The sequence below is a fragment of the Eubalaena glacialis genome, chromosome 17, assembly GCF_028564815.1.
Source record: "Eubalaena glacialis isolate mEubGla1 chromosome 17, mEubGla1.1.hap2.+ XY, whole genome shotgun sequence".
NCBI lineage: Eukaryota > Metazoa > Chordata > Mammalia > Artiodactyla > Balaenidae > Eubalaena > Eubalaena glacialis.
This window is the reverse complement of record NC_083732.1, coordinates 86,102,212-86,127,048: the sequence shown is the minus strand read 5'-3', so window position 1 is coordinate 86,127,048 and position 24,837 is coordinate 86,102,212. Positions and strand designations below refer to the sequence as shown.

The 24,837-nt window shown below is 42.7% G+C and overlaps 2 protein-coding genes across 5 annotated transcripts in view; both read left to right on the top strand.

Moving 5' to 3' along the window:
• Window positions 1–24,837, top strand: part of TRAPPC9 (trafficking protein particle complex subunit 9) — a 535,221-nt gene that overhangs the window by 153,524 nt on the left and 356,860 nt on the right. For all 4 annotated transcript variants that reach the window (XR_009697631.1, XM_061171479.1, XM_061171478.1 and 1 more), the window contains one exon: window positions 297–449. Coding sequence is in view for 3 of the 4 variants with exons in the window: in XM_061171479.1 (XP_061027462.1) it covers window positions 297–449 (153 nt within the window). In the remaining variant the exon portion in view is untranslated. The remainder of the gene's footprint in view (window positions 1–296; window positions 450–24,837) is intronic.
• On the top strand, window positions 24,207–24,593 carry LOC133076990 (non-histone chromosomal protein HMG-14-like). Its single transcript, XM_061171705.1, has one exon. It carries the CDS (start codon window positions 24,269–24,271, stop codon window positions 24,572–24,574), a length of 306 nt encoding a protein of 101 aa, XP_061027688.1. The 5' UTR covers window positions 24,207–24,268; the 3' UTR covers window positions 24,575–24,593.

The following is a 24,837-nucleotide window of genomic DNA, read 5'->3' as shown; positions in this document are numbered from 1 at the left end:
CTGTTTCTCTTTAAGGCGATAGAACATAGAAAGTACTGGTTGAGCTCTGACTCTGTTCATGAGAACAAGAGTGCACGGCTCTTGTCGGGGAGAGAAAGCCGCTCCACGGGGGCAGTGCTCATAGACACAGGCCTTGGAACAGCCGTGATTCTGGAATTCTCTGGTACTTTGATCCATCCCATTTTAAATGGTTTGCATCTTTCTTTGCTTTTCTTTCCGAATTTTCTAGGCGGATAGCTAAGTCTCCTGCTGCCTCAGTTGCATCCTCATTATCACCTTTATTACTGTCATTGTAGAAAAATTATATGGTGACTTCCTGAGCTGGAAACTAGAAGAAACCCTTGCCCAGTTTCCCTTGCAACCTGGAAAGGTGGCCACTTTCACCGTCAGCATCAAAGTGAAGCTGGATTTCTCTTGCCAGGAGAATCTCCTCCAAGACCTCAGTGACGGTAAGTTCTTCCCCAGTTTTAATCAGCACATCGCGGTCCCCAGTCACACGGTAGCGATCCCCATGCCTCGAGCCCCGCTGCTCTCGTGGTAACGTGCTTGTCATTCATTAGCTCGAGCGGTTGAGACTTCTCCTGGGCACGTACTTAACGAGTGAGTTACTGTGCACGGGGAAAGTGATAAAAGTACTTTTCCGTTGAACGATTTCTTAATTCACACTCTTTACTATTTTGTGCTCGTTTGCCAGGAGGTCATCCTAAATTAGTGGAATGTAGGAATTACTGCATTCTTCTTCAAGCATAACTGCTGTGATCCCTTAGACGTCTCATTAGCTGTGATTATGAAGTTCTCCTTCAAAGTCTAATGATTTCTATAAGGAAATGGAGTGTGGAGAAAAATGGGAATTTATTTTTGTTATAACATTAGGACTAGCTGATTAGGGGTAAGATTTCATAGATTAATTATGTCCGATTACGCAGCATGCATCCATACTTTCATTGGGAGTCATCGTGGGGTGTGTTAGTTAGCTCAGGCTGCCACAAGAGAATACCACAGACAGCGTGGCTACAATTACAAACTTCTTTTCTCATAGTTGTGGAGGCTGGAAGTCTGAGATCAAGGTGCCAGCATGGCCACGTTCTGGTGAGGGCCCTTTCCTGGCTTGCACACAGCTGCCTTCTCACTGTGTCCTCACGCGGCAGAGCAAGCCTGGTGTCTCTTCCCCTTCTTAGAAGGACGCCAGTTTTATCAGACTAAGCCCCCACCCTGTGGCCTCATTTAACTTTTGTTACCTCCTCATGGGCCCTGTCTTCAATTATAGTCACAGTGGAGGTTAGGGCTTCAACATATGAATTTGGGGGGCCACATTCAGTCAAAGGGTGTTATTGGAGACGGTCAACAGATTCTGTTACTAGAACGTAGCAACTATGTGACTTTGACTTCTCTGTGCCTTAATCTGATAAGATGACAGTAATACCCATTTCTACAGTTGCTGTGAGGATTTGCCCTTCACCTGCAACATGGTAAGGGGTCAACAAGTGTTAGTTATATTCCCCACCCCCACCCCCCACCGCCGTCACAGATTTATGGCATTACAAGACATTTAACCACCTCTTATTAGAGACAAGCACTTGGCCGGGCTCTTGGAAAACAGAGATGAATGAGTCAAGGTCTGTCCCCTGGGCAGTAGTAATAACAGCAGCTAACATTTAAGAGGTGTGCCTAGATCAACTCACTGAACCCTCACAGCAGCCCTATGAAATAGGTGCTATTAATAGCTCCGTTTTACAAATAGGGACAGTAAGGCATAGAGAGGTTGTACAGTTTTTCCAAGGTCACACAGCTAGGAAGTGGCAAAGCTGGGTTGTGAAGCCAGGCAGCCTGACTCCAGAGTCTGTCCTCGTAACCATTCTGTGGCCTGTTGTTGCCCAGAGGGTCAGCCAGAAAAATAAATACGTGATTGGAACACCCTGAGACTCAGGGGTGTAACTGAGATGCAGCTCACTTTATCAGTAGGGTCCTGCAGGGAGGGCCTCCCAGAGCTGGTGTGTGACTTGGGCCTGAATTGGGGAGGATCCTAGAAGAAGAAAAAAGCCTGTGCTCCACAGGCCTTTCAAGGAGCAGCAGGTACAGAGGCCCGGAGATCTCTGGCCAGTGACGCAGTGGGATTCACCTCCAGAGACTAGATGGACATACGTGTAGACGCAGACCTGATTATTCAGATCTCATTTCAGTTGTCTCCCCGGTGGAGAGGCTACCTGGACCGCGTCGGCTAAGTCAGCACGCCCCGCCCACTGTCATTTTTGTCGGGTCCTCCCCGCATTATGGACTGCTCCTGTTCCCTGGAAGTGTCTTGTTTGGTTTTTCCTGTCCTGCTCCCTCCGTCCTTTACCTTAAAAGTTTCACAGGGAGAAGGACCTCATCTGTCTTACTCAGGAGGCCCTGTGTTCACAGTACCTGGATGGTGTACCTGGAGGGAGGGGAGTGGATGAGCTCCTCTTCCCCTCCCCCCTCGGTGTGGAAGCTCCTCCCTCCTGACCTCGTCTGACCCTAATGACCTCCCAAAGGCCCCGCCTCGTAGTGCTGTCACATTGGGGTTAGGGCTTCAACACAGGGATTCTGTGGGGGACACCTACTCTAAGTCCATAGTACACTCCATGAAATTTCTTCTCCTGTACTCTCTGGAGTGTTTAAATAACCATTAAATTTTTTTTTTTTATATTATTAAGGCAGGTAGGAAAATAAGTTTACTGTTGGACACACTAGAAATGGAAGATATCACGTGGATTTAACATTATACCAGAACTCAAAAAATATCAGATGAAATGGATATTCTTTTCTGTCTCTAAATGGCTTTGTACCACTGGACTGCATCTTTCTGTAAGTAGACAGAGGGTTACAGACAGAGTTTCTGACTTTTCTTTTTCCCAAGAAGGGAGTTTGGCAGAATCAGTGGTGCCTGACACCTGTCGAGGGAATGCTTGATGAGTTGTTATCCCGGGGGTATGTCTGGGCAAGTGGACGCCTAGCTGAGATCATTTGGATGTGAGACGTGAAGGAAAGCTGGTTGTTACTTGTGCTGCTGACCATTTGGGGCAGGTCACTCCTGAGAGAGAGACAATGGAAGGCCTCCAGGTGGAAGCTGAAGCTGCTTTTATTTTGGCGGCTCCTTGAGTTTATGTGTTCAATGTGGACATATTTTGTTATGTTTCCGCCTTTAGTTACAGAGTTCTGGAGGATTGTCTCTGCCCTTCTGTGCTGAAAGTAAAATTGCAATTTGGGATTTATAGTCTGAAAATACGTTCTTCTGTCTTTTAAAATAAAACCAAAGAGAGCTAGAAGTAGGTTTACCAAGTGGTTTGTAAATGAAAGGCTGGCCTAGGTTCCCGTTAGTTAGATATAGCACAGGTGTGCAATAGAGCATGGTTATAATTAATTAGATGCCCTCTTGGGCTTCCCTGGTGGCGCAGTGGTTAAGAATCTGCCTGCCAATGCAGTGGGAGACGGGTACGAACCCTGGTCGGGGAAGATCCCACATGCCGCGGAGCAACTAAGCCCGTGCGCCACAACTACTGAGCCTGCGCTCTAGAGCCCGTGCTCCACAACAGGAGAAGCCACCGCAGTGAGAAGCCCGTGCTCCGCAATGAAGAGCAGCCCCCGCTCGCCACAACTAGAGAAAGCCCGCGTGCAGCAACGAAGACCCAACGCAGCCAAAATAAAATAAATAAATAAATAAAAATTAGATGCCCTCTTTATTTATTTTTGTACTGATATATGTGTTTTTATTTTTGTAATACAGTATCATAGATAATGGCATTTGTAGTAGAACAGAATTAGAATATACTTTTTTTTAGATTTTTCTTTTTTTTGATGTGGACCATTTTTTAAAGTCTTTACTCAATTTGTTACAATATTGCTTTTGTTTTATGTTTCGGCTCTTTGGCCATGAGGCATGTGAGATCCTAGCTCCCCGACCAGGGGTCCAGGGATCAAACCCGCCTGCATTGGAAGGCGAAGTCCTAACCACTGGACTGCCAGGGAAGTCCCAGAATATACTTTTTTATTGTGTGTTAAAGTAATATACTTTTACATAAATTTGCATTAATGTATCTAGTGGTCTGGCAAATACAGTATTCTAAGTGAGATGCCCTCTCTATTGATAATGGTTAATAGACACTCTGGCTGGTCATTTACATAGCAAATCGTAGAGTTTGAGACACAGAATCTTAATGTCCACACCCAGGCAAGTTCTATAGAGGAAAGAAAAAGTTGGACACCAAGGCCCACAAAAGACTTCTGCAGAGTTTGGTCGGTGGATAATGCATTGCTCCGTGTAGTTCAGTCTGAGCAACCGGGAGCCTGTGACTTAGCCCTTATTTGGAGACAGCTGTACACTCAGTGGCAGAGGCTCATTTGTGGCCTCTTGCAACTGGGAGATGCCCCACGGGTGGCACTTGGTCCGACAGTTTCAGAACCTCCAGCCGGGGACCCCTGTGGACCCGATTGGCTTTTTAGGCAGGCACTCACATTAACTATGGTTACTGAAACTAGATGCCATTTAAAAAACTTACAGAAATAAATGTAACTGTCACGCAAAGCAGGACACTGGATCCAGTGTGGCTGTAGACAGATGGAAGAGAATTAATATTTGTTGAGCATTGTCAGATGCTGCATATCAGGTCTGGACCAGCGACTTTATTTGCATTATTTCTATTTAACCTTCCCAACAACTCTATAAAGTAGATGATTCCATTTTGTAGAGACAGGTGGGAGGACTATTCTGGATTAGAGGACATGGAAGAGATCTAACAATCAAATGCTATGTGCAATCCTTAATCGTACCCCGGATTAAAAAAAGACCCTGAAGACATTTTTGGGGCCTCAGGATGCTGGCTGGGGCAAGAGAGAATCGGGTGTCTCGGTACTCATCCCGCACAGCGGAGGAAGTACGGTGCTCGCTCCCACGTGCACCGCCCCCCGGGAGGAGCCCTGGGCTGACTCCGTCTCTCTGGGCACTGAGCTGCCGCCTTTGGGGAGGGTGACGTGGGTAGAGTCAGGCGGTGTCCCCGACCCTCTTCAGTGCATCCAGTCTCAGAGTTTTGTGTGCTGGGCCTTCTCTGTTGGACCCCTGGACCCCCCACCGAGGCCCTCTCGTGTGTGGGTGATGGTCCAAATTGGCGTTCTTTGCGGAGAACATGGCAGAAAACTCTTATTCTGCCATGATGATGATGCCACTCTCTGCAAAAGCGATTTTAAACTGTTTTCAGTGATTATTGTGGCAGAGATAGTGTTGGTATGCTGAAACTGTGTGTGAATGTGGAATTAAGTAAATGATCAATTCTGTGATAATCTAATTCTAGCATCTGAATCTGGTCCTGAACGAGGGTTCTCATTTGGAAGAGATAACTGATATAAGATGATAGAGACGAAGTAAAAACCTTGTAGTCTGGAATTTAAATAAAAGATATCAGTAAGAAATTATGGGATATTTAAAGATCTGTCTATCTATCTATCTATCTATCTGTCTATCTATCTATCTATCTACTCCAAGGCCTGGAAACCCAGCAGCCCAGCAGCAGTGAGCATTCCTAGCGCCCACATCATGGTGTTGAAAGAAACCAGGGCTTCTTGGAGAAGTGGCCACTTGCAGGTCTGGAGCAGGAATTGTCTGTAGTGAGGTGATCTGGGAACATCCTGTGAAACCTACAGCAGGGAAGCTTTCAGAGTGGATTTACTAGAGCTGTGTTAGGAGGACCCAACGTGAAGAGGCAGCCGCTGGCATTCTGAGCACCAGCAGGGGTGATACCTGCGTTTCAGCCTTGGGTGCTTAGTGCTGTTAGAAAGAACTGTCAACCTTTGGCGAATGATGGGGAACCAATTCATTATTTTAAAAATGATAGGTAATGAGTATTCTGCCTCTGCATACAGATGTACGGTCGGACAACCTAAGAGTTGATGAGGGCAGTTTCTCTTTATAGAAGTATGCCCGCTAACACTTGAGAAGGGACGATAGAATTAGAAACTCTCCACTTTGCAGCTCCTAATAGATTATGGGTTGAGACCATGAGCATCCACACAGCAGAATAAGAGACAGGCAGGCATTATGTTCTTCCTGATGGGAGAGCGCACACCTCCCATGAGTTAGCGTTGCCCCGAATCACACCTGAGGCTGATCAGCACTCCAGCTCTCACTACCAGTTCACAGGAGTTCTGCCGACAGAAAAACCTGTGAAGCTACTCCAATTCAGACTACGGTTAACTCTGCAAACAGCGTGGTTTCTTCAACAAGTAAATGGCAAGAGAATAAAAGGGATGAAGTCCTGGAGATGGATGGTAGGGATGGTTTCTAGCTGTGGGACGCTGCCATCTCTCACGGCCATTCTGAAACATCGTGTCGGGCCTGCGATGCTGCTTCTCTCCGCCGGCGGTGTGTGTCCATCCTTCGTGTGCCTGCCGATCCCCACCTTACCACTTCCTCTCTTTAGCCCTCACGGCCCCTCCCTCGTGCTCGCTCATGGCCCGTGTGTCCCCTCGACACCTCTGAATGCTGTCACAGTTTCACTTCACGTCTCTACTCCCAATACCCAGCACAGGGCCTGGCTCAGAGAAGATCCCAGTAAATATTTATTGAGTTGAGGAGATGAAAGGAATGTTGTGAAGCCAGATTGAGTGGTCCTGACCCTGAGTTCAGGGAGGGGAGAGCCGTCTGGGTGGGGACAGACAGGTGCTGGCTTCTGGATGCGGGGTCCTCGAACAGCGCCTGACTGCGGGGTGAGCTGGACGCAGTGGGCAGGGATGGAGGCAGTGGGGTTGGGTATTCAGGAGAAGGAGGGGATCCTGGTTGGAATGGTAGGTTCAGGCAGGCTGTGGAAGGCCTGAAACTCCAGGGAAGTAACTCAGACTTTATTGGAAGATACTGGAGAGTCCCTGAAAGTGTTTTGAAAAAAGGTTGATGTGATGGAGACTGTTGGGAGAAGGTGGGTGGGCAGATTGGAGGGGTAGCCCGAGATTCACCTGGTGCGGTAGGTGACAGGTGTGAGGGTTCAAGGGTGAGGCACGTAGGTCTTAAGCAGGAGAGAGCCAGGTGGGCAGGAGAGGAGGGGATTCAGAAGTCTGGCCGCTGCGTCTCTACCTGGAGGGCGTCCTTCCCGCCCTTCCCTGCGGCCGTCGCTGGAGGCCTCCGGGTGTTTGTAGCACAGGATTTAGGAGCTGGTTCAGCATTTGGTGAGCTATTGGAATTTGTTCTGCTCCCCACGGAAATGCTTCTTGCCTGAAATGTCTCTTGTTTGTTACGCTAAAGACAAACTCTGCCTGTGGGAAGTTCGATTCATTTCAGTTTCTTTGTCCAGAGTTGGAGATTTGGGTTTAAAAAAGCCATGTTTACATTTGGCATTTCATTATGTTTTGCTTCTTCATAATTTGATGATAAGAGATGCTTTGGCTTATCATTGTGGCCGGGGATTGGTTTTATTTGAGAGTCGTTGCTGTGGAATCTTCTGTGTTCTCTCTCCTACCTTGTCTCGCTCCCCGATGACTGTGCCTGAAACCAGGGCGTCACTGAGTGTCTTTGCCCTGGTCTGCCGCTCTCCTCAAAAGGAAATACTAATTTTTGGGAAACTCCGTCTTACTTTTTAAGGAACAATGACTCATCCTGAATTACCCAGAAACCAAAGACAAAGGTGGTTGGAATCTTAATGTCAGAAGATTTCTCTTTTTCTTTACAATTCCTAGATGCCCGAGGCTTTCATAAACATGTGATTTTAAAGAAGATTTTCTTGAAACCTGGGTTTTTTTCTGCGGCTACAGAGTACGGAGGCTGGAAGGAGACGAAGCTGTACTGAGTGGCCCCCGCGTTTGGGCGTGTGATGGAGGTGCTGACGGTTCTCTCTCTAGCCCTGAGAGGTGGCTGGACGGTGACCCCCGAGTTTGGGCTCTGTACCCCCAGCTCTGTGGTTCCCCTCGGCTGTACCAGCTCCCAGCTGCTGAAATGTTCTGCCTTTTTGGTCTTTCTCACCATAGCACACCCATCCTGAGGGCAGGGCCAGGGACATCTTTGTCTTTTTTTTTTTTTTTTTTTGGCCGCGCTGTGTGGTATGTGGGATTTTAGTTCCCCGGCCAGGGATTGAACCCACACCCCCTGCACTGGAAGTGCAGAGTCTTAACCACTGGACCGCCAGGGAAGTCCCCCATCTTTGTCTTTTAATTCCAGCTCCTGGCTCCCAGCCTGGAGGTTGGCTCCTCCCTCCTCATCTTGCTTTTCCTTCTTCCTCATGGCAGCTCTTGGTCAGTTCCATTTGCTGCTTCCTCCTTTCCCTCTTGACCATTACAGAGCGGAGTTGCTCAGGGCTCCAGCCAAGATCCTCGTCTTCTTTCCTTCCAAGTTTGCTCTCTCACAAGACTTTCTCATCTTCCAGATGGAGTCAGTGACTGTCTCCCGCACCCCACCCCCTGTCCAGACCTCTCCTCTGTACTCCTGGTCCGTGGATCCGACTGTGTGCTCCGAAGGCTCTCGGTTCTGGGGAAAAAGCGGCAGGTGAAGCTGGGGGGAGGTTTGCTTGGTGGCCGCCATTCCCCTCCCCCAGCCGTGGGGGGCTTCCATCCCTGTCCTCGTGCTGCAGTCTGTGCTCTTCCCCTGCAGATGAAGGCTTGGACCCCATAGGGAGAGGGGAGGGGCTGGTGTGGGGCAGTGGCTCTGGTCCCCTCCCAACCGGCCCCAAGAGGAGCCCTCAGGATCCTTCTCCTGGGGGAGAAGCCTGCATGGCGTGGACAGCAGCCCCCAGGAGACTTCCTGGTCTCATAGCCCGTGCCAGACGTTTAGCAGTCCATTAACAACGTCTAGCTGAACCTTCCGACTGGCTTTCACGGCCCACATAGGCACGTGTGCTGGGGTCCTGCTTCTCCCTGTAGGTGCCTGTCCACAGATTTCAGGTTAGTTTTCCCTGTGACTTCATTTCTCTGATCAGTTCAGGAAAAGTTAATTTCCAGTTTATCCAGCTTTTTTCTTAAGGATGGAAGCAGTGCTTTTCTCAAATCTCAACATTTCCAAGCGGTAATCAGAAGCCCACATCCTTTATTTTAAATCAGACCTCCGATCATTTTTGGACTGTGTTGGCCATTTGTCAGACTACACACTGCTTTTGTGTTCAGTGGGTTATCTGCTTTTGTTCTGAAGGAAAAGGTTAATGATGCACCTGACAGCCTGCCCATCGTTATATTTAGCCTGCATCACCCACCAGCCTTCTGACTCACAAACCGTAATTTCACAGCACGATGGCTCAGCTAAGGGAAAGGTCAGGCTGCTTCTGCTCCCTGGGGCTCTCGGGAGCATATCTGAGTGAGACAGAAAGCTGAGTTCTTGCCCCGCCATCTAATAACCTGTGGAGGGGCGCTGATCCCGTGGTCCCTGTTAGTCTGCAGGTGGGATGGTTGACTCAGCTCTGATTTAAATTCAGCTTGGAAAATAACTTGCTAAACCACCAGGAGAGAATGAAAATCCAGGTGTTTGTCATTCATCAGCAACAGGTGATCCTATTGCAGGCAACCAGGGCTGAGGTGTTCTGGATCATTGATCTCACTGTTCGCATTACTGCCTTTCCAGTCAAGCTGGTGGTGACTCACTGGGAAACAAATTAGGTAGGTGTTCAGTTGAGGTGATTTAAGAAGGTTTTCCCCCTGCAAAGAGAAAGGGGTGATTTCTGTGGATCGCCGCAGGCTGGTATACTTCGAGCTCATGCTCGTGATTGCACCGAGTCTTATCAATTTTGTTTTCTAAGTCTCTCCAGCCCTTCTCTACACATCCACCATCACTGCTCGGCTTAAAGCCCTGATAATTTCTCATCTGGACCATGCTGGGAGCCTTCTGACTGGTCTCCCAGCAGCTCATTTTGCGCCCTCTTCGCTGTCTTCCATATTTTCCCTGCAGTCCTTTCTCCAGAGCAGAATCTGTTATGTCCTTCTTCTGCCGTGCACCTTCCAAGGGCGTTCCATCGCCCTCAGATAAAGCCTCAAGTCTGGCTTGTGTGGTCTTGCCCTGGCCCGCCTGTTTGGCCTCCTTGCCCACCCGTCTCTTCTCCCTCATTTGGTTTATATTCCAGAAATACTGAATGACTTGTATTTCTGACTTGCCATGCCCTCTTAGGCTTCTTGCCTTTGAGTGTAAGCCAATAGATTCAAACTCTGCTGCACATTGGAATCAGCTGGGGATCTTTAAAAGCTCTGCCTGGCTTCCACCCTAGACCTCGTGATTTCATAGGCATGGGGTGTGACCTGGGTGTCAGGGTGTCCTAAAGTGTCCCAAATGATTCTTATAAGCATCGCAGTTTGGGAACCATTGACATAGACTGTCTTTCTCCCTAAAAAACTTACTCATTCTCTGAGTCTCCTGGCCTTCTTCAGGCAGACACAATTGCTGCTTATCTTCTGTTTCCTCTGAAAAGCTTTGCCATCTGGTGGGATTGCATCACCGTTTAGATGATTGTTCAGGAGCTTTTTGGATATTTTCTGTCCTTTGGTCTTAAATTTTAGAATCAGTTTGTCATGTTCCTCACGGTAGCCTGTTAGAATATCGATTGGGACTGCATTGAACCTGTGGATCAATTTGGGCGAAGACTGATACTTTTATGAGACTTAGTCTTCATAACTATGAATATTGCCTCTTCATATATTTGTCTTCTTTCATGTCTTTCAATAACGTTTTCTAATTTTTCTGTGATGGTCTTATAGTATTCTTCTAGAGTCATTCCTAAGTATCTTTATTATAAATGGTATTTTTGAGTCCTTTTCAATGGAAGTATAACTTATATGCAGTCATGAGCATAATCGTGTACAGCTTGATGAATTTATTTTTATTTATTTATTTAACAGATCTTTATTGGAGTATAAGTGCTTCACAATACTGTGTTACTTTCTGTTGTACAACAAAGTGAATCAGCCATGTGCATACACATGTCCCCATATGCCCTCCCTCTTGAGCCTCCCTCCCCTCCTCCCTATCCCACCCCTCTGGGTCATCGCAAAGCACCGAGCTGATCTCCCTGTGCTATGCGGCTGCTTCCCACCAGCCAACTATTTTACATTCTGTAGCGGATATACGTTGATGCTACTCTCACTTTGCCCCAGCCTCGCCCTCCCAACCCATCTTCTCAAGTCCATTTTCTATGTCTACCTCTTTATTCCTGCCCTGCAACTAGGTTTATCAGTACCATTTTTTTTTTAGATTCCATATATATGCGTTAGCATACGGTATTTGTTTTTCTCTTTCTGACTTACTTCACTCTGTATGACAGACTCTAGGTCCATCCACCTCACTATAAATAATTCAATTTCGTTTCTTTTTATGGCTGAGTAATATATTCCACTGTATATATGTGCCACATCTTCTTTATCCATTCATCTGTCGATGGACATTTAGGTTGGTTCCATGTCCTGGCTATTGTAAATAGTGCCGCAGTGAACATTGTGGTACATGTCTCTTTTTGAATTATGGTTTTCTCAGGGTATATGCCCAGTAGTGGGATTGCTGGGTCATATGGTAGTTCTATTTTTAGTTTTTTTAAGGAACCTCCATACTGTTTTCCATAGTGGTTGTATCAATTTACATTCCCACCAACAGTGCAGGAGGGTTCCCTTTTCACCACACCCTCTCCAGCATTTGTTGTTTGTAGATTTTTTGATGATGGCCATTCTGACTGGTGTGAGGTGATACCTCATTGTAGTTTTGATTTGCATTTCTCTAATAATTAGTGATGTTGAGCATCTTTTCATGTGCCTCTTGGCCGTCTGTATGTCTTCCTTGGTGAAATGTCTATTTAGGTCTTCCACCCATTTTTAAACTGAATTGTTTGTTTGTTTGTTTTTTGATATTGAGCTCCATGAGCTGTTTGTATGTTTTGGAGATTAATCCTTTGTCGTTTCATTTGCAAACATTTTCTCCCATTCTGAGGGTTGTCTTTTTGTCTTGTTTATGGTTTCCTTTGCTGTGCAAAAGCTTTTAAGTTTAATTAAGTCCCATTTGTTTATTTTTGTTTTTATTTCTGTTACTCTAGGAGGTGGGTCAAAAAAGATCTTGCTGTGGTTTATGTCAAAGAGTGTTTTTCCTATGTTTTCCTCTAAAAGTTTTATAGTGTCTGGCCTTACATTTAGGTCTTTAATCCATTTTGAGTTTATTTCTGTGTATGGTGTTAGGAAGTGTTCTAATTTCATTCTTTTACATGTAGCTGTCCAGTTTTCCCAGCACCACTTATTGAAGAGGCTGTCTTTTCTCCATTGTATGTTCTTGCCTCCTTTGTCGTAAATTAGGTTCCCATATGTGTGTGGGTTTATCTCTGGGCATTCTGTCCTGTACCGTTGAAGTCAGGGAGCCTGATTCCTCCAACTCCATTTTTCTTTCTCAAGATTGCTTTGGCTATTTGGGGTCTTCTCTGTTTCCATACAAATTGTAAGATTTTTTGTTCTATTTCTGTGAAGAATGCTATTGGTAGTTTGATAGGGATTGCACTGAATCTGTAGATTGCTTTGGGTAGTATAGTCATTTTCACAATATTGATTCTTCCAATCCAAGAACATGGTATATTTCACCATCTGTTTATGTCATCTTTGATTTCTTTCATCAGTGTTTTATAGTTTTCTAAGTACAGGTCTTTCGCCTCCTTAGGCAGGTTTATTCCTAGGTACTTGATTCTTTTTGTTGCAGTGGTAAATGGGACTGTTTCCTTAATTTCTCTTTCTGAGTTTTAGTTGTTGGTGTATAGGAATGCCAGAGATTTTTGTGCATTAATTTTGTATCCTGCAGCCTTACAAAATTCATTGATTAGTTCTGGTAGTTTTCTGGTGGCATCTTTAGGATTTTCTGTGTATAGTATCATGTCATCAGCAAACAGTACAGTTTTACTTATTCTTTTCCAATTTGTATTCCTTTTATTTCTTTTTCTTCTCTGATTGCTGTGGCTGGGACTTCCAAAACTATGTTGAATAAGAGTGGCAAGAGTGGACATCCTTGTCTTGTTCCTGATCTTAGTGGAAATGCTTTCAGTTTTTCACCATTGAGTATGATACTTGCTGTGGGTTTGTCATATATGGCCTTTATTATGTTGAGGTAGGTTCCCTCTGGGCCCATTTTCTGGAGAGTTTTTATCATAAATAGGTGTTGAATTTTGTCAAAAGCTTTTTCTGCATCTATTGAGATGATCATATGGTTTTTATTCCTTAATTTGTTAATGTGGTGTATCACATTGATTGATTTGCGTATACTGAAGAATCCTTGCATCCCTGGGATAAATCCCACTTGATCATGGTGTATGATCCTTTTAGTGTGCTCTTGGGTTCTGTTTGCTACTATTTTGTTCAGGATTTTTGCATCTGTGTTCATCAGTGATATTGGTCTGTAATTTTCTTTCTTTGTGGTATCTTTTTCTGGTTTTGGTATCAGGGTAACGGTGGCTTCATAGAATGAATTTGGGAGTGTTTCTCCCTCTGCAATCTTTTGGAAGAGTTTGAGGAGGATTGGTGTTAGCTCTTCTCTAAATGTTTGATAGAATTCGCCTGTGAAGCCACCTGGTCCTGGACTTCTGTTTGCTAGAAGATTTTTAATTATGGTTTCAATTTCATTGCTTATGATAGGTCTGTTTATGTTTTCTAATTCTTCCTGGTTCAGTCTTGGAAAATTGCACCTTTCCAAGAATTTGTCCATTTCTTCATGGTTGTCCATTTTATTGGCATATAGTTGTTTATAGTAGTCTCTTAAAATCTTTTGTATTTCTGCAGTGTCAGTTGTGATTTCTCCTTTTTCATTTCTAATTTTATTGATTTGTGTCCTCTCCCTTTTTTTCTTGATGAGTCTGGCTAAGGGTTTATCAATTTTGTTTATCTTCTCAAAGAACCAGCTTTTCGTTTTATTGATCTTTGCTATTGTTTTCTTCATTTCTATTTCATTTATTTCTGCTCTGATCTTTATGATTTCTTTCCTTCTACTGACTTTGGGTTTTCTTTGTTCTTCTTTCTCTAGTTGTTTTAAGTGTGGGGTTAGGCTGTTTATTTGAGATTTTTCTTGTTTCTTAAGGTGAGATTGTACTGCTATAAACTTCCCTCTTATAACTGCTTTTGCTGCGTGCCATAGGTTTTGGATTGTTGTGTTTTCATTGTCATTTGTTTCTATGTATTTTTTAATTTCTTCTTTGATTTCTTCATTGATCTCTCGGTTATTTAGTAGCACACTGTTTAGCCTCCATGTATTTGTATTCTTTATAGGTTTTTTTCCTGTAATTGATTTCCAGTCTCATAGTGCTGTGGTCAGAAAAGATGCTTGATATGATTTCGGTTTTCTTAAATTTTCCAAGGCTTGATTTGTTACCTAAGATGTAATCTATCCTGGATAATGTTCTGTGTGCACTTGAGAAGAAAGTGTATTCTGCCACTTTTGGGTGGAATGTTCTATAAATATCAATTAGATCTATCTGGTCTGTTGTGTCATTTAAAGCTGGTGTTTCCTTATTTATTTTCTGTTTGGATGATCTGTCCATTGGTGTAAGTGGGGTGTTAAAGTCCCCTACTATTATTGTGTTAACTGATGATTTCTCCTTTCATGGTTGTTAGCATTTGCCTTATGTATTGAGGTGCTCCTATGTTGGGTGCATAAACATTTATAATTGTTATATCTTCTTCTTGGATTGATCCTTTGATCATTATGTAGTGTCCCTCCTTATCTCTTGTAACAGTCTTTATTTTAAAGTCTATTTTATCTGATACGAGTATTGCTACTCCAGCTTTCTTTTGATTTCCACTTGCATGAAATATCTTTTTCCATCCCTTCACTTGCAGTCTGTAAATGTCCCTAGGTCTGAAGTGAGTCTCTTGTAGACAGCATATATATGGGTCTTGTTTTTGTATCCATTCAGCCAGTCTGTCTGTGTCTTTTGGTTGGGGCATTTAATCCATTTACATTCAAGGTTATTATCAATATGTATGTTCCTATTACCATTTTCTTAATTGTTTTGGGTTTGTTTTTGTGGGTCTTTTTCTTCTCTTGTGTTTGCCGCTTAGAGAAGCTTCTTTAGCATTTGTTGTGAAGCTGGTATGGTGGTGCTGAATTCTCTTACCTTTTGCTTGTCTGAAAAGCTTTTGACTTCTCCATCGAATCTGAATGAGACCTTTGCTGGGTAGAGTAATCTTGGTTGTACGTTTTTCTCTTTCATCACTTTAAGTATATTCTGCCCCTCTCTTCTGACCTGCAGAGTTTCTGCCGAGAAATCAGCTGATATCCTTATGGGGATTCCTTTGTATGTTATTTCTTGTTTTTCCCTTGCTGCTTTTAATATTTTTTCTTTGAACTTAATTTTTGTTAGTTTGATTAATAAGCGTATTGGTGTGCTTTTCCTAGGGTTTATCCTGTATGGGACTCTCTGTGCTTCCTGGACTTGGGTGACTATTTCCTTTCCCATGTTAGGGAAGTTTTCAACTCTAATCTCTTCAAATATTTTCTCAGACTCTTTCTTTTTCTCTTCTTCTGGGACCCCTATAATTCGAATGTTGGTGCGTTTAATGTTGTCCCAGAGGTCTCTGAGACTGTCCTCAATTCTTTTCATTCTTTTTTCTTTATTCTGCTCCTCGGCAGTTATTTCCACCATTTTGTCTTCCAGCTCACTTATTCGTTCTTCTGCCTCAGTTATTCTGTTATTGATTCCTTCTAGTGTATTTTTCATTTCAGTTATTGTATTGTTCATCTCTGTTTGTTTGTTCTTTAGTTCTTCTAGATCTTTGTTAACATTTCTTGTATTTTTTCAATCCGTGCCTCCATTCTATTTCCGAGATTCTGGATCATCTTTACTATAATTACTCTGAATTCTTTTTCAGGTAAATTGCCTATTTCCTCTTCATTTTTTTGGACTTATAGGTTTTTACCTTACTCCTTCATCTGTGAGATAATTTTTTGCTGTCTCTCTCTCTTTTTTTTTTTAATGAGTGGGAGTCTGTTCCTGTCTTACTGGTTGTTTGGCGTGAGGCTTCCAACACTGGAGTTGTAGGCTATAGGGTAGAGCTGGGTTTTGGTGGGTAGAGCAGGGTCTTAGTGCTGAGATGAGGAATTCCATGAGACATCACTCCAGTGAATATTCCCTGCAGTCTGAGGTTCTCTGTTAGTCCAGTGGTTCAGACTTGGAACTCCCACGTGCAGGAGCTTCAGCCCGACCCTGGGTTCGTGAACCAAGATCCTGCAAGCTGCCTGGGGCGGCAAAAAAACCAAAAAAAAACAATAACAAAGTAAATAAAATTAGACTAGGAAACTAACAGATATGTTAGGAAGAATGTAAAAATAAAAATATAGATGAATCAACAACCGGAAGGTACATGAGTACCATAATATTAAAAAAGAGGAGGAGGGAAAAGAAAAAAAAAAAAGTGGGGGGGGAGTCCTTGGCTGTGGAGCATGGGACCTAAGCAAGGGTGAGGTTTTGGTGGTGGGCGGGGCCAATGCTCAGGACCATGGGGCTGGAAAGGCCCTGGGGGCTGTGGGGGGTGGGGCTTAGGCTCAAGGAACAGAAGGGGCCCAGGCGTGCCCCCCACCCTTGGTCTCAGAGGGCGGGGGACCTCACCTGGGAGCCCAGCAGGCTCCCTGTGCCCGAGTGGGAGGGGCAATCACCCTCTGCTTCTCTCCCGCTCTTCCCGGAGAGTCCCTCCCGCCTGCCTCTCCTGATCTCCCAGCCTCCCTCCTGTGCCCCCAAGGACCTACGTGGCTTGGAGGGGGCTTTGGGGGGGTCTACCAGCCTGGGATCTCAGCAGGCTCCCCGGCCCCAGTGGGCCCGGTGATCGCCGTCCGCTCCTCTCCTGCTCCTCCCGGAGGGCCCCTCCACCTGCCTCTCCTGATCTCCCCGGCCTCAGGGGTGCCGATCCTGTCTGTCCTCCACTCCTCCTCCCCCGCTCAGTCCCCCTACATCCTACCAGTTCACTTTGGGGTTCCTCCCGTCTCCTTGGGCGTCACAGTCCCCTACTAGTGCCCAACAGATGCCCTAGTCGTGGGGAGACGCTAACTCCGCACCTTCCCACACTGCCATCTTGACTCTGCCTCCGAATTTATTTGTGTATTCATATTCACCCTTGCACCCACCACCCAGACCCAGATGGGGGTGATTTCCAGCACCCACCAGTCCTCTCCTGTCCTCTCCCTGTTGATGACCCTGCATCAAGGTAACTGTAATTGTGACATTGATCATCATAGATTAGTTTTGCCTGTTCTTGTCTTTCATATAGAAGAAATAAATACAGTATATGCTCTTTTGTGTCTTTTTTTTTTTTTGGCTTTAAACAGCACAAATTTATTCTCTTACAGTTCTGGAGATCAGAAGTCCTATGTGTCTTTTTTCCCACTCAGCATTATACCTGAGATTCATGCATGTTGTTGTGTGTTGCGTTTGTTTGTTCCTTTTTATTGGTGGGTGATATTCCACTGTGTGAAAATACTGCAGTTTATCCAATCTACTCGTGATGGACATTTGGGTTGTTTCTGCTTTTTGGCTGTTATGAATAATAAGCTTTCTTGTACAGGTATTTGGTGGACATCAGCCCACATTTTTGTTGGGTGTGTGCCCAGAAGTGGTTTTACTGGATCATAGGTTATGTGTATGTTGAGCTTTGATAGCTCTACAGTCATCCAGATTTTCAACCTGCTTATTTTGATTTACACACACCATCTGCATGAGAGTTCTCTGGTGTTCCAGATCCTCACCACCGATTGGTAGGGTCAGTCTTTTAAATTTTAGCTGTTCTTGTTCATGTGTAACCTCATTGTGTTCTAATTGGCTTTTCCCAGATAACTAATGATGTTACCCAGTAACAAACGAAGAAAATATTTTAAGAGACCCCTCACAAAAGTGTATATCCAAACAGTAAGAAATGAAAGGTGTGCAACATCATTAGTTATCTGTTTTGCAGCTTTATTGAGATAATTGACATAGAACATTGTGTAAGTTTAAGGTGTACATTGTGTTTATTTGATACATTTGTATATTGCAGAATGATTATCACCATAGCTTGGCTAAGACCACCATCACATCACTTAATTACTGTTGCTTTTTTGTGGTGAAAACACTTAAGATCTACTCTCTTAGCAACTTTCAAATATATAATACAGTGTTGTTAACTATAATCATGATGCTGTGCACTAGGTCCCCAGGACATGCTCATCTTCCAACTGCAAGTTTTTGCCCTTTGACCAACATCTCCCCATTTTGCCTGCCTCTCAGCCCCTGGTAACCACCATTCTCTCTCTGTTTCTGCAGGTATGGCTTTTTTAGATTGACATATAAGTGATACCATACAGTATTTGTCTTTCTCTGACTTATTTCACTTAGCATAATGCCCTCAGGGTCCATCCATGTTGTTGCAAATGGCAGGATTTTCTTCTTTCTCATGGCATTATATTCCATTGTGTATATATATGTATCACATCTTCTGTGTCTGTTCATCTGTAGATGTATGCTTAGGTTGTTTCCTCACCTTGGCTATTGTGAATAATGTTGTAAAAATATGGAGTGCAGATATCTCTTTGAGATCCTTTTTTCATTTCCTTTGGATATGTACTCAGAAGTGGGATTGCTGAATGATACAGTAGTTCTATTTTTTATTTTTTGAGGAATCTCCACACTGTTTCCACAGTGACTGCACCAATTTACATCCCCATCAACAGTGCACAAGGGTACACTTTTTTCTTTGTCTCCTCATGTTGCCTACACTTATCTCATGTCTTTTTGAGAACAGCCATTCTAAAGTATGTGAGATGATATCTCATTGTGGTTTTGGTTTGCATTTCCCTGATGATTAGTGATGGTTGAGCACCTTTTCATGTAGCTTTTGGCCATTTGTATGTCATCTTTGGAAAAGTATCTTACTCAGTTCCTATGCCTATTTTGAAATCAGATTTTTTTTATTGAGTTGTATGAATTCTTTATACATTTTGATATTAATCCCTTATCAGATAGATGATTTACAAATATTTGCTCCCATTCTGTAGGTTGGCTTTTCATACTGTTGATTGTTTCTTTGGCTGTGCAGAATCATTTTAGTTTGATATAGCCCCACTTGTATTTTTGTTTCTGTTGCTCAAGCTTTTGGTGTCAGACCCAAAAAATTGTTGCTAAGACCAGCGTCAAGGAGCTTTTCTCTGTTTTCTTCCAGGAGTTTCTCAGTTTCAGGTCCTATGTTTAAGTCTTCAATCTTTTGAGTTAATTTTTGTGAGTGATTTACGATAGGGGTCCAGATTTATTTTTCTGCATGTGGTTATCTAGTTTTCTCAGCACCATTTATTTAAGAGGCTGCCTTTCCCCATTGAATATTCTTGGCTCTCTTGTCAAAGATTAGTTGACCACATATGCAGCAGTTTATTTATGGGCTCTCTATTTTCCATTGGTCTGTGTGTCTATTTTTATGCTGTTTTGATTACTATATAATATTTTGATTACTATGGCTTTGTACTTGGCTCTCTTGTCAAAGATTAGTTGACCACATATGCAGCAGTTTATTTATGGGATCTCTATTTTCCATTGGTCTGTGTGTCTATTTTTATGCTGTTTTGATTACTATATAATATTTTGGTTACTATGGCTTTGTAGTATAATTTGAAATTGGGAAGTATTCAATATGATACCTCCAGCTTTGTCCTTTTGTCTTAGGATTGCTTTGGCTATTGGGGTCTTTGTGACTCCATACGAATTTTAGAATTGCTTTTACTATTTCTGTGAAAAATGCCATTGGAATTTTGATAGGGATTGCATTGAATCTATAGATGGCTTTGGGTAATATGGACGTTTTAACAATATTCTTCTGATCCACAAACACAAGATACTTCTCCATTTTTGTGTCTTCTTCAATTTCTTTCATCAAAGTCTTATAGTTTAGTGTTCAGTTCTTTCATTTCCTTGGTTAAATTCCTAACTATCTTATGTTTTTGATGCTATTGTAAATGGGATTGCTTTCTTTATTATGTTTCAGATATTTTGTTGTTAGTGTGTAGGAAAGCAACTGATTTCTGTATGTTAATGTTATATCCTGCAACTTTACTGAATTTATTGATTAGATCTTGCAGTTTTTGGTTGAGTCTAGGATTCTATATAAGATCATATAATCTGCAAATAAAGATAATTTACTTCTTCCTCTCTGATTTGGATACCTTTTAATATCTTTTTCTTGCCTGATTGCTCTGGCTAGGATTTTCAGTACTGTGTTGAATAGTGGTAAGAGTGGGCACCCTTGTCTTATTCCTGATCTTAGAGGAAAAGTTTTCAGCCTTTCACCAACTGAGTATGTTAGCTCTGGGCTTGTCATATATAGCCATTATTATGTTGAGGTATGTTCCTTTAACACCCAATTAGTTGAGGGTTTTTATCATGAAAAGATTTGGAATGTTGTCAAATGCTTTTTCTGCATCTATCAAGATGACCATATCATTTTTATCCTTCATTCTGTTAATATGTGTGTATCACATTTATTGGTTTGTGTATGTTGAACCATTCTTGCATCCCAGAGGTAAATCCCACTTGATCGTGGTATATGATGCTTTTAATGTATTGTTGAATTTGATGTGCTAATATTTTGTTGAGGATTTTTGTATCTGTATTCATCAGGGATATTGATGTGTAGTTTTCTTGTAGTTTCCTTGTCTGGCTTTGGTACTGGGGTAATGCTAACCTGGGAAAATGCGTTTGGGACTGTTCCTTCTTCCTTAATTTTTGGAAGAGTTTGAGAAGGATTGGCGTTAATTTTTTAAATGTTTGGTAGAATTCACCTGTAAAACCATTTTAGTTACCTGTTTTAATCTATAGTTTTTGAGCTAATTTTGTGTGTGTATATATTAGGTACTTGTAAGTATTTGAATGGGAGTGGATATTATAGAATATTTGAAGTTATGTCATGCAATTTTAAGTTATGGAAGTGTAACTAATTACTAGTATTCTGTTCTAATCAGGTAACAGGACTTAAATAATTTCTTTCTTCTGGGTTTTACAATGTGGTGTGTGGTGTAGTAAAGTTAGCAATTAGGGTGTGTACTTCCCCCCACAGCCCCTTCACAGATATTTATGGACTGTCTACTTTATTCCATGTACAGGCATACCTCGGAGATACTGTGGGTTCAGTTCCACACAACCACAATACAGTGAATATTGCAGTAAATCGAGTCATGATTTTTTGTTTCCCAGTGCTTATAAAAGTTGTTTACACTATACTGTAGTATATTAAGGGTGCAATAACATTATGTCTGAAAAAAGCAATGCACATACCTTAATTAAAAATACTTCATCGCTAAAAAATGCCAAAACAGACAGCTACAATAGTGACATCAAATATCACTGATCACAGATCACCATAACAAATATAATCATCAAAAAGTCTGAAATACTGTGAGAATTCCTGAAATGTGAGACAGAGACACCAAGTGAGCAAATGCTGTTAGAAAAATGGTGCCGATGGACTAGCTTCACACAGGGTTGCCACAAACCTTCAATTTGTAAAAAGTGCAGTGTCTGCGAAGTACAGTGAAACGAGGTGTGTCTGTACTGTACTTCTCTTGGGATTGTCCTGAGTAAAATGAGACGCAGTCCCTGCCCTCAAGGAGCTTAGTGTCCAGTGCAGTGGTGTCCATCAGAACTCTGTGATAGGGCAGTTCCTGTTCTGAGCCGTCCAGTAGGGTAACAGTGGGTCACTTGTGGCTTTGATCACTTGTGATGTGGATGGTGCATCTAAAGATCTCAAGTATTATTATTATTATTATTTTTTAAACATCTTTATTGAAGTATAATTGCTTTACAATGGTGTGTTACTTTCTGCTTTATAACAAAGTGAATCAGTTATACATATACATATGTTCCCATATCTCTTCCCTCTTGCATCTCCCTCCCTCCCACCCTCCCTATCCCACCCCTCTAGGTGGTCACAAAGCACCGAGCTGATCTCCCTGTGCTATGCGGCTGCTTCCCACTAGCTATCTATTTTACATTTGGTAGTGTATATATGTCCATGACACTCTCTCACCCTGTCACATCTCACCCCTCCCCCTCCCCATATCCTCAAGTCCATTCTCTAGTAGGTCTGTGTCTTTATTCCCATCTTGCCACTAGGTTCTTCATGACCTTTTTTTTTTTCCCTTAGATTCCATATATATGTGTTAGCATACTGTATTTCTTTTTCTCTTTCTGACTTACTTCACTCTGTATGACAGACTCTAACTCCATCCACCTCATTACAAATACCTCCATTTCATTTCTTTTTATGGCTGAGTAATATTCCATTGTATATATGTGCCACATCTTCTTTATCCATTCATCCGATGATGGACACCTAGGTTGCTTCCATGTCCTGGCTATTGTAAACAGAGCTGCAATGAATATTTTGGTACATGACTCTTTGTGAATTATGGTTTTCTCAGGGTATATGCCCAGTAGTGGGATTGCTGGGTCGTACGGTAGTTCTATTTTTAGTTTTTTAAGGAACCTCCATACTGTTCTCCATAGTGGCTGTATCAATTTACATTCCCACCAACAGTGCAAGAGTGTTCCCTTTTCTCCACACCCTCTCCAGCATTTATTGTTTCTAGATTTTTTGATGATGGCCATTCTGACCGGTGTGAGATGATACCTCATTGTAGTTTTGATCTGCATTTCTCTAATGATTAATGATGTTGAGCATTCTTTCATGTGTCTGTTGGCAATCTGTATATCTTCTTTGGAGAAATGTCTATTTAGGTCTTCTGCCCATTTTTGGATTGGGTTGTTTGTTTTATTGTTATTGAGCTGCATGTGCTGCTTGTAAATCTTGGAGATTAATCCTTTGTCAGTTGCTTCATCTGCAAATATTTTCTCCCATTCTGAGGGTTGTCTTTTGGTCTTGTTTATGGTTTCCTTTGCTGTGCAAAAGCTTTGAAGTTTCATTAGGTCCCATTTGTTTATTTCTGTTTTTATTTCCATTTCTCTAGGAGCTGGGTCAAAAAGGATCTTGCTGTGATTTATGTCATAGAGTGTTCTGCCTATGTTTTCCTCTAAGAGTTTGATAGTGTCTGGCCTTACACTTAGGTCTTTAATCCATTTTGAGTTTATTTTTGTGTATGGTGTCAGGGAGTGTTCTAATTTCATACTTTTACATGTACCTGTCCAATTTTCCCAGCACCACTTATTGAAGAGGCTGTCTTTTCTCCACTGTATATGCTTGCCTCCTTTATCAAAGATAAGGTGACCATATGTGCGTGGGTTTATCTCTGGGCTTTCTATCCTGTTCCATTGATCTATATTTCTGTTTTTGTGCCAGTACCAAACTGTCTTGATTACTGTAGCTTTGTAATATAATCTGAAGTCAGGGAGCCTGATTCCTCCAGCTCCATTTTTCGTTCTCAAGATTGCTTTGGCTATTCGGAGTCTTTTGTGTTTCCATACAAATTGTGAGATTTTTTGTTCTAGTTCTGTGAAAAATGCCAGTGGTAGTTTGATAGGGATTGCATTGAATCTGTAGATTGCTTTGGGTAGCAGAGTCATTTTCACAATGTTGATTCTTCCAATCCAAGAACATGGTAGATCTCTCCATCTATTTGTATCGTCTTTAATTTCTTTCATCAGTGTCCTATAATTTTCTGCATACAGGTCTTTTGTCTCCTTAGGTAGGTTTATTCCTAGATATTTTATTCTATTTGTTGCAATGGTAAACGGGAGTGTTTTCTTAATTTCACTTTCAGATTTTTCATCATTAGTATATAGGAATGCAAGAGATTTCTGTGCATTAATTTTGTATCCTGCAACTTTACCAAATTCATTGATTAGCTCTAGTAGTTTTCTGGTAGCATCTTTAGGATTCTCTATGTATAGTATCATGTCATCTGCAAACAGTGACAGCTTTACTTCTTCTTTTCCGATTTGGATTCCTTTTATTTCTTTTTCTTCTCTGATTGCTGTGGCTAACACTTCCAAAACTATGTTGAATAATAGTGGTGAGAGTGGGCAACCTTGTCTTGTTCCTGATCTTAGTGGAAATGGTTTCAGTTTTTCACCATTGAGGACAATGTTGGCTGTGGGTTTGTCATATATGGCCTTTATTATGTTGAGGAAAGTTCCCTCTTTGCCTACTTTCTGCAGGGCTTTTATCATAAATGGGTGTTGAATTTTGTCGAAAGCTTTCTCTGCATCTATTGAGATGATCATATGGTTTTTCTCCTTCAATTTGTTAATATGATGTATCGGCGGGTCGCAGCAGCTCGGGCGGCGGGAGGAGCGGCAGCGGCCAGGCAGCCCAGCTTCGCGAAGGCTCTTGGCGCGCCGCGGCCCGCAGGCACCCGGCACGCGCCCGCCCCGCCGCCACGATGCCCAAGAGGAAGGTCAGCTCCGGCGAGGGGGCGGCGAAGGAGGAGCCCAAGAGGAGATCGGCGAGGTTGTCAGCTAAACCAGCTCCTGCAAAAGTGGAAACGAAGCCAAAAAAGGCGGCAGGAAAGGATAAATCTTCCGACAAAAAAGTGCAAACAAAAGGGAAAAGGGGAGCAAAGGGAAAACAGGCTGAAGTGGCTAACCAAGAGACTAAAGAAGACTTACCTGCAGAAAATGGAGAAACTAAAAATGAGGAGAGCCCAGCTTCTGATGAGGCAGGAGAGAAAGAAGCCAAGTCTGATTAATATCACACACCTGGTCCTATCAGTGATCCCTGTTTCCCTTCTTGTACAATCCAGAGGAATATTTTTATCAACTATTTTGTAAATGCAAGTTTTTTAGTAGCTCTAGAAACATTTTTAAAAAGGAAGGAATCCCACCTCATCCCATTTTTTAAGTGTAAATGCTTTTTTTTAAGAGGTGAAATCATTTGCTGGTTGTTTATTTTTTGGTACAACCAGAAAATAGTGGGATATTGAATATGGGAGGCTTTGATTGTCTTGGGTGT

Bases quoted from the DNA above. Each gene is read 5' to 3' on its own strand.
- LOC133076990 (XM_061171705.1), top strand. From the start codon at position 24,269: ATGCCCAAGAGGAAGGTCAGCTCCGGCGAGGGGGCGGCGAAGGAGGAG.